This window comes from Myotis lucifugus, unplaced genomic scaffold, assembly GCF_000147115.1.
Source record: "Myotis lucifugus unplaced genomic scaffold, Myoluc2.0 scaffold_347, whole genome shotgun sequence".
Taxonomy (NCBI): Eukaryota; Metazoa; Chordata; class Mammalia; order Chiroptera; family Vespertilionidae; genus Myotis; species Myotis lucifugus.
The window spans coordinates 1081583-1091240 of NW_005871395.1; the positions used below are offsets into that span (position 1 = coordinate 1081583).

The window sequence follows — 9658 nt, forward strand, 5'->3', positions numbered from 1 at the left end:
TTATTTCCAATGCCAAGATCTGGAGGCAGCCCAAGTGCCCATCAGTAGATGAGTGGATAAAACAGCTGTGGTGCATTTACACAGTGGGATACTACTCATGTATAAATGTGATGGAAGGAGATTTGACTTGGGGTGGTGAACACACAATACGATATACAGACGATGTATTATAGAACTGTACACCTGAAACCTATATAATTTTATTAACCATGTCACCCCAATAAAGTCAATAAAAAATAAGTACAAGGTCTCGTTGGGGCTTCTGCTCAGAAAGTAGATAAGCTACTCAGAGATACAGTGAAAAGAAAAGGAGATAGTTATTCCCAGCAGAGGGACTTGGAAGACAGACATTTCAGAAACCATTGGCCTGTGGGTGGGAGAGGAAGGGTGACATCAGGTGGCTTTCTGGTGCCTTCAGTTCCACCCTTACTCACGCTATTTACCTGCCCCCCCCCCCCAGGTGGTGAGCTCCCTGTCACTGGAGGTGTTCAAGCCGTGGCTGGATGTCTATTTATGGAGTTTGCCTGAGTTGGAGAGTCGTACTCACATCCTAGGAGAGGCAGGCATGCTCCGTCACAGAGCAGGCACTGTGGGCAGACAGCGGTCCCAACGCCAAACACAAGAGGCTTTGCGCCACCTGGTGGACATGGTTTTAAACTGCAGAACCTTCCATGGGAGGAAGCACCTGTGTCCTCAGAAACCTGGGCTGTGAAGCCAGAGCAGGAGGAGCCGCAGTTTGTGAGAGCTCAGCCGGGTCCTGCACTGGGCAGGCGTCAGAGAGGCTACACTGGGAGGGTTTATTAACGGGACGCGGGTTGCTGAGCTGTGCCTTGGGATCGGAAGGGACACATCCTTCCCTAACTTCATTCCGGATTGCTGGACGACACGCTGGGACGCTGCCTGGAGGGGGGCAGAAGGCTCGTTTGCTCCTCCTGCTTGACTCTGTACCGGGGAGTGACCCTGAGCTGTCTTTGCCCAGAAGTAAAGTTCCCCACGTGTTCCGTTCTGCAGGAGCTTCCAGGGAACCACACCCGCAACCCCCATAACAACCCCCCAAAACCCCATGGACATCAGATTCTGAAAGGTTTTGTCTACCACGGTGCATGCTTTCATTACACGGGCTATACTGTCATCTGTGTTTATTATCTTATTGTGTCATTTGCTGTCTTCGAAGGCCTTTGCACCTGCCAACAGAGCACAATGAGCTTCGGGGGTGAGCGTTTCCTCACCGAGTTCACTGCATTTGAGCAAAAACAACGGCACCAAGAGGCCAGCAGGCCTCAGGAGCAGCTGAGGTGAGAGGGTGCTGCCGGCTCCCGCACACTGACCGGGCCTGAAGGCACCCTGCCCTGCCTGCCTGAGCCCGGCCAGGCCAGCTGCTGCTCCCACCAGTCCTCCTTCTGGTCTCATGTCTTTCTGAGGAAAGGGCCTGATTGCAATTACCCCACGCCTAGACCTGGGTGTCAGGGCAGCCAGGCTCCGGGGAAGGCGCAGGGAAGCCCACAGCACAGGCCTGGGCCGGCTCTCCAACACACCTGCTGGGCGCCCCACTGCTCCCCAGGTTTCCCCCGAAAGCAGCTGCCCCGTGACATGACGTGGGGACGTGCAGGTGGGGCTGCTGGTCTCCTGCTGCTGCTCCTCACGGGTCCCTCTCCCTAAAGGCTCCTCCTCTCCTGTGGGAGGTCTCAGCCCTGACATGGGGAGCCAGGCCCACAAGCATGAACCTCAGGAGCCCTTCACCCCTCAGGGACCGGCCTCCACCATTGGCCTCTCCTGGTCCCCACACCTGCACTTCCTTGGCCCCTCGTGATGGGGAGACCCACCGCCCGCCGCACCCCCACACCTCACCCCTCCCAAGGGAAGGGGGAGGGCAGAGCAGCCTGGACGCTCCTCCTTAGGGACGCTTTCCCTGACACCTGCCAAGCCGAATCCAAATGCACCGTGCCACTTTGTCACCAGGACCGGGGCGCCTCTCTGCCTCTCCCAGGGCCTCCTCTCTGCATCAGGGCCTGCTCTCCTCTGTATGTCCCCCTCCCCATGAGCCGGTAACTTAAAAGGATTTTGGAATTTAAAAAAAATTAAGATTATGATTAAAACAAGAGGCCCAGTGCACGGAATTTCATGCACTTGGGGGGGGGGTCCCTCAGCCCAGTCTGCACCCTCTCACAGTCCAGGACCCCTTGGGGTTGTCCACCTAAGCCAGCAGGTGACATCCCTCTCGCAGTCTGGGACCCCTCGCTCCTTACCCCCTGCCTGCAGCAGAGACCAGGGAGGCTCCTGCCACCACCACTGCACTCACCAGCCGTGAGCCTGGCTTCTGGCTGAGTGGCGCTACCACTGTGGGAGCGCACTGACCACCAGGGGGCAGCTCCTGAGTTGAGCATCTGCCCCCTGGTGGTCAGTGCACACCATAGTGACTGGTTGACCAGTCTTTTGGTTATTTGGTCTTTCGGTCCCTTAGGCTTTTATATAGAGAGAGATTGATATGTTTAAAATACGCACAGACTTCAGGACAACCCACTTGAAACTCCTCACCCTAGCCGGGGGCGGTCCCAGTGGCCGCGGAGCCAGGGGTCCCAGGAGTGGCCAGGCCCCACCCAGCCAGCACCTCTTCATCTGCCTCATTCACGGGGTGCTCTGCAGGCCCCAGCCCTCGCCCTGAAACATACGTGTTTTCCGTGCGCCTCTGAAAGCGCCGAGAGAGCACTTGGGTAGGAAACACGTGGGGAGCGGCCAGGGGAAGGAGTCGCGAAGGCTGGCACCACTGGCATCCGGCACGAGGACAGGGGGTGGTCACAGCATCGGCCAGGCTTCCTGCTCGGAGCCCCCGACCTGGCAGGCCCCGGGTGGGAGGAAGTGCTACTCATGGTACCTCCTAACCTTCCAGTGTCCTGTGTCAGTCGTACCCCAATAAAGCTGGGGCGGGCGGGGGTGGGGGGGGAGGATCTGAGGGAAAAAGACTTTCTCTGTGTTGTGCTCAGAGACACAGAGAACAGACTGACGGTGGCCAGAGGGGAGAGGGCTTGGGGGGCTGCGTGAACAAGGTGAGGGGATGAGGAAGCACAGGTTGGTAGTCACAGAACAGCCCCGGGATGTGAAGTGCAGCACGGGGAATACAGTACCGATAATACTGTAATAACAGGCCTGGTGCCCGCTGGGAACTGGGAATGCTTTGCAGAGTGTACGACTGTCGACCACAATGCTGAACACCTGAAACTAGTACAAAATAATTCTGAGTGTCAACTGTAATTGAGAAATAAAATTTTAAAAATAATAATAATAAAGAATCTGTGTCAAGGAGAAGTGCAAGAGTTAATGCTGTAAATGGTTTCACTGGATGGAGACAGTGACTTGTATAATTTATTTCACTAACTTCTTACTATACCACTTTTTTCATAAACTCTTTATTTACTGCTGACATTCATGTAACCTGGCCCCCAAAAAAGGACACGACTGTCTACCTTATCAAACCATGAGGATGTACTTCCTGCTTGTTAAGATTACGTGTGAAGAAGTCCCCTTTCACAGGTGTTGTTTTCAGTGACCCACAGCCTTTCAGGAATTTAATTTGTAAACAGTGGGGGTAAACCCAGAGCCTCACCTGATGCCAGGTACACAGCAGGTGCTCAATTCATGCCCCTGGAAGGAAGGGCTGGAGAACCCCTTTGCTCCTGCACCCAGGTGTCCCTCCCTGAGCACAGCCTATGTGCCGGGGGAGATGGGGAGAGGGTGGGGCTGAGCACAGGGCCAAGCGGAGAGCCCAGGGATCCGGGGCCTGGGGTGGTGAGCGCTGCCCAAGCCCAGGGCCCACTCCTGGCCCCGAGAGTCCCAGTGTGGGGTGAGAGTCATCGCCCTGGGGGAAGACACAGCCCCTAGGATACGCAGGTGTTTTCAACCACTGACACACCAGCAGGCCAATGCCAGCACCCTAACTCCATTCTCTTGTCTAAACCTCTGCATCTTGGGCCCATGAAAAAGATGTGAGACCAGAAGAAATGAGGCAACATGAGGGGCAGCAGGCAGCTGTGCTCTGTGCCTTGGGCACGTCACCCCGTCTCTGGCCTCAGCTGTGTGATCTATAAAGGGAGTGGCTGGGGGAACCCCTCCCGCCCCAGGTATGCAGTTCTGGTTGGGGACAATGAGAAAGGCTACGGGGCCTGAGAGCATCCCGGGCCGGAGTCAGGAGACAGCACGGTCCCAGGGCAGATGGGAGGGGCAGGACGCCCTGCCTGGCCCTTTGCGGGGTGGAACTGTCAGAGCCCCTGATGGACTCAGCGGGAGTTTCCCTGCTCGCGAGCGTCCCAGCTTTGAGTCCCAAAGTCCAAGAAGCCTGAGAACTTCCTCCTGCGGTGACTCGGGTTCCGCAGACGGGCTTTCTGACCTGCTGGAGGCAAGCGGCTCGGGGGTTTCCTCCTCCCCAGAAAGAAGGTGCAGATCCACGTTCTGTTTTTGATGAAGTGAAAACACTCCCTTCGCTTCCCGGTGCAGGGCGAGGCTCCGACCCCCAGGAGCCCAGCGGGACTGGGAGCTGCAAAGAGGAAAGCTGGCCCGGCAGCTCAGAGGCCTGTGCTGAGAGCAGCTCTCGGTTGGCAGGGCTGACGGTGACCGGTGACCGGAGTAAGCGCTGCGGAGCAGGCACCCGCTGGGCACTCACAGGTATGGTCTTACGGAGTTTCCCGCTATCCCGAGGGTCAGCCAGGGCAGCGCCCCACCTTGCAGACGAGAAACCTGCGGTCCCGGAGGTGGAACAGCTTGCCCAAAGCCACCTGGCAGGTACGGGCCCAGGCGCACAGGGGCCCAGGCGCGGACAGGAGGCGGTTTCCACTGGGCCACAGTCGCCGTCACCAAAGACTCAACACTGCGGACAGGGGTTGTTGCAGAGACGCAGGCAGAGAGGCAGGGCCAAGCCTCATGCCCCAGACCCTCGCAGTCACTGACGGGAACAGCAGCACTGGGCTCGGGGGACACCCCGCCCTGCAGGTCTGCCTGTGCCCAGACCTCTGAACCTCACGGTGGCGTGGGAACTGAACGAGATGAGATGTAGGCAGGACCCTGAGCGCAAGGCCTGCACAGGGAGCACTTAAACGCCAGGTACCATCGTTGTCGTTATCCCAAAGGTTGACCGAGCAGCCATCCTTTTGTCCGTTCATAGAGGAGCCCTGAGGGCGGCTTTGACGGGCATGTGCCCTTGATGGGCGAGCTGAGGCTGGCGGCCGCTCCCTTCTGTGACCTGGAGGCGTGGGGCTGGATGCCCTCAGCGCCCGGCCACCCTCCCTCGCTGGGCAGGTGGCCAGGGACAAGGCCGGGAGAGCTCATGCCTGTGGCCCCGCCTGGCCCACGATGTCCTGGGCGAGCCTCCCAGTCCTCACGGCTCAGGTCCTCAGGAGGCTCTGAGGTCCCGAAGTGCACCGGCCGGGCATCCCTGCTGCCCGGGGAGGAGGGCGGAGGCGTGCAGCTCGCCGCCCTCACGAGAGACTCGCTCTCTGTCCCATCTGCCCAGGGCCTGGGTCGTGCCCTCACGGAGAGAGCGCCAGCACGTTCGCCTTGAAGCCGGCCTGGCCCTGCTCCCGGCGCTGCGGCTGCTGCGGGCGGCTGCCCTGGTCCGGGGCCGTCTTCCCGGGCAGCTTCAGGAACCTGGAGTCAGGCCCAGCGCAGTCAGCCGCTGCCCAGCCACTGCCCAGCCGTGGGGCTTCCTGCCCACCCGGCGCCGCCCGCCGCCCGCCTCCCTGGGCCCCTCGGCCCAGGCTGCTCACCTGAACAGGAGCTTCTGGCCGGGCTCCTTCCTGATGATGTTCAGCTTATAGTAGTGGCGCAGGGCACGCGACATCTTCTCGTAGGTCATGTTCACGCGGTTCTGGGAGGCAAAGCAGCCACATCACCCTCACTCCCCACCTGCCCCTCCCAGGCCTCGGTTCCCATGGTTCCCACGCCTGGAAGGGAGCAGCCAGGGTTCTGAGAGATTTCTCTTGAGTTTGGAAGGAGGAAGGCAGGGGCAGGTGGGGGAGACACCTTGGGGCGGTTCTCTCATCTGCCTGGCTGAGAACCGGGGGCAGGAGCGGGTCACCTGTAGCTCTTAAAAAGCTAATGTCACCAGCAGTAACAAATAAACATACATGTAGTTGGCGACATCATCACAGAGATAGCCTGGCAAGGGGCCGAGTGACTTCGGCCAGGGGACGGTCTCCCCTCTCCGCAGGGCGGGCAGTGCAGAGCAGCCAAAGTGGCCGGACTGGTGTTACCTCTCTGAACCCGTGTGCCGGCTCTGAGACGAGGACGAGAACATCCGTCTCACAGGTGTGGGGTAAGGATGAACTTGCTAATCCGTGAGGATACGTAGCACGGTGCCTGCCACGTAGTCTGTGCTCATTAAATGAACTTACTACTCTCTGAGCCTCAGTTTCTCCCCTGTACTGTGCAGGGGTTGGACCAAAGAGCACATCCAAACTTTAGTCATTTGCATCCTTCCAGCCACCAGCCGTCCTGAGAGGCCACAAAACAGAGAGGAGTGCAGGGCTGCAGTCTGCGTTCAAGTCCCTGCCCTGCCACCTCCTGGCTGCAGACTCCTGGACAAGTTGGTAAACCAATCTGTACCTCAGTTTCCCCGTCTGATACCTACCTGCCCTCACGAGGCTGTTGTGAGGAGTAAATAAATGAGTTAGTAAAATATAACCCTCAGAGCAGTGCCTGCCAATCAAATGCTATCCCCTTTTAAGGAATGCTACGTATTGCCAATTATTGTTATTATTAATAGTTTTCTTTAAAAGACTCATTTTTGACTTAAGTGAATTAATTTATAGACAAGGACACTTGCTTTGTATCACCACTGTAAATCATGAGACTGACATGATAGATTTCTTAATCCTGATTCTTACTAAAAAAAGTCCTTAGTTCCTAGAATCCCCTGCAGACACCCATTTAGGTGTGGGCACTCCTCACGCTGGGAATGCTGGTCTCAGCCCTTCCCGGGCCTTCCCAGCCCCGACGGCAGACGCCCCTGCAGGCCCGAGACCTGGCTCCTGCCCCGGCTTCCCCCGGGGAACCCGGTTCCCATCCGGCCCGCCCACCCCACAGCATCCGACGGGCAACTCATGTAAAGGTGCTCTGAAAGGTCCCCGTGCTGAGCAAAGGTCGGAGCAAGCGGTGAGAAGGCAAGATCCCAAGTTCCAGGGCCAGTCCCCTCCTGAGGAAGCCGCTGTCTGACCTTCAGGACCTCCCAAAGTAGAAAGACCCCAACGCTTCCTGGAGCTGCTGCCGAGCCCCCCAGGTAAGGATGGAGCCCCAGTGCTGAGGGTGCGCTCTGACCCCTGCCCCGTCCGCTTCTGGGTAAGTTGAGGCCTCCCGCCCGCTGGCTGAGGCTCACCTTGTGGTTTCCCCAGAGCCTGGCGAGCCCGTTGGGATCCACGACTCGGAAGATCCTGGCGTTCTCGTCTTCCCACCTGATGACGGACTGGTACCTGGTGTCGGAGAGCAGCTGGTACACGTAGTCCCACAGCAGCCGGCAGTCTGCAATGGAGCACAGGGTGCAGGCGGCTTTCCTGGCGCTGTGAGGACGGGCATGAGGAAGGCGCTCGGGGCCCGAGAGGCTGGGCCCAGCGTGCAGCAGGATGGAGACGACGGCGGTATTAGCAGAACTGGGGGGCCATTACTCGTTGTCTCATTCAATCTCCCTAACTCTAGGGGGTGTTGCCTTCATCCCCAGGAAGAGATGAGGCAATGGGCTGAGAGAGGCAGGCAGACTCTCACCCAGCTCTGCAGACGCCAAAGCCAGGGCCCTTCCCTGGGGCAGGCGGCTTCCAGGTCCCTGTCTGCCCCTGGCCCAGTCACTCGGCCCCTGGACTCTGTTAAATCAGGTACTAACATCCACCCTCACCCTAAGGGAGATTCAGGACACCCACGTGCCATTGCGGAGGGCAAGCAGCAGAGGGAGCCCGGGAGCACCCACAGCTCCAGTCCCACTACCTGGGCCTCCAAGCCAGTTTCCTCACAGGGCCTGATGGGAGCATGAAAGAACACAACAGATAAAACCAAAACAAAACCTTAGCACACTGCCTGGCACCGGGTAAGTGCTCAAAGAATGTTAAGCCATTATTATTTTTAAAATCAAGTAACTGTGGTCTGGCCACGGTGGCTCAGTGTTTGAGCATCAACCTATGAATCAGGAGGTCACAGTTCGATTCCCAGTCAGGGCACATGCCTGGTTGCAGGCTCGATCCCCAGTAGGGGGCGCGCAGGAGGCAGCCAATCAATGATTCTCTCTCATCATTGATGCTTCTATCTCTCCTCCTTTCCTTTCCCTTCCTCTCTGAAATCAATAAAAAGCCTATATAATAAAAGCCTAATATGCTAAGTGTCTGGTCATCTGGTTGCCTGTTCAACCAATCAAAGTGTAATATGCTAATGATATGCTAAGGCCATTCAACCGCTTGCTATGAGGTGCACTGACCACCAGGGGGCAGATGTTCCAACTGGTGGGTTAGCTTGCTGCTGGGGTCTGGCCGATTGGGACTGAGCAAGATGGGCTGGACACGCCCTGGAGCCCTCCCGCCATCCCTCCCCGGCCCTGATCGTGCACCAGGGCTCTAATTCATATGTGCCCTCTCGCAATCCGGGATCCTTCAGGGGATGTTGGAGAGACCGTATCAGCCGATCCCACAGGCCAGACCAAGGGACCCCACTGGTGCACGAATTCATGCACCAGGCCTCTAATTCATATATCCCCATATATATATGATGTTTTAAATAAAATAATTGTGTTTCAGAGATTCCCAGGCATTTCCACACCAGAAGCCATGCTTCTTCCACCTCAATGGTATCTTAGAATAAGTATAGTGGCCCCACTATGGCTAGAAAACACCCTTTGGTGCTTATCTGTCAGTCTGTCTGCTTGCCTGTCTATTAGCCAATCCTTTAACAAGTGTAAAATGGAAGCGATCACCTGTAGGCTCAGGCTCTGGAGCCAGACCGCCTGCTCCACAGCCCAGCTCTGCCACTTACTGCTGAGCAAACATGGGAAAGTCACTCGGCCTTTCTGGGCCTCATTTCCCTTGTCTGTGACTGTTGCTAATAATAATACCAACCTCAAGGGCTGTTGTGGGATTAAATAAAGAGCCATGCCTGGCACATAGTAAGTGCTCAACTATTTAAAAGTAAATAAGGGTTTTTTAAAATATATTTTTATTGTTGATAGTATTACAGATATCTCCCAATTTCTGCCCTTTACCCCCCTCCTCCCAGCCCCTACCCACCCCCACCCCCCGATCTTCTCCCCCCGTATTGGCTGTGTCCATGGGCTATGCATATTGCCTATAAGTTCTTTGATTAATCTCTTCCTGCCTTCCCTCCCACCTTCCCTCTGAGATCTGTCAGTCTGTTCCATGCTTCCATGTCTACGGTACTATTTTGCTCACCAATTTATTTTGTTCATTAGATTCCACATATAAGTGAGATCATGTAATATTTGTCTTTCTCTGACTGGCTTATTTCACTTATCATAATAATCTCCAGGTCCATCCATGCTGTCTCAAAGGGTAAGATATTCTTCTTACTGATGGCCAATAGACATATAAAACACTGCTCAATGTTACTAATCATCAGAGAAATGCAAATTGAAACCACAATGAAGTATCATCTCATTGGATAACATTCATAAATCAACAAA

The 9658-nt window shown here is 56.3% G+C and overlaps 1 protein-coding gene across 1 annotated transcript in view; it reads right to left on the bottom strand.

Annotated features, from left to right (window-relative positions):
• Positions 1–3342: 3342 nt before the first annotated feature.
• The window catches only part of ETV7 (ETS variant 7), an 8794-nt gene continuing 2478 nt past the window's right edge, over positions 3343–9658 (bottom strand). The window contains exons 3-5 of the mRNA XM_006101255.3: positions 7361–7503; positions 5754–5854; positions 3343–5634 (exon numbers count right to left, since the gene is read on the bottom strand). Coding sequence (XP_006101317.1) covers positions 5517–5634; positions 5754–5854; positions 7361–7503 — 362 coding nt within the window. The 3' untranslated portion in view covers positions 3343–5516. The remainder of the gene's footprint in view (positions 5635–5753; positions 5855–7360; positions 7504–9658) is intronic.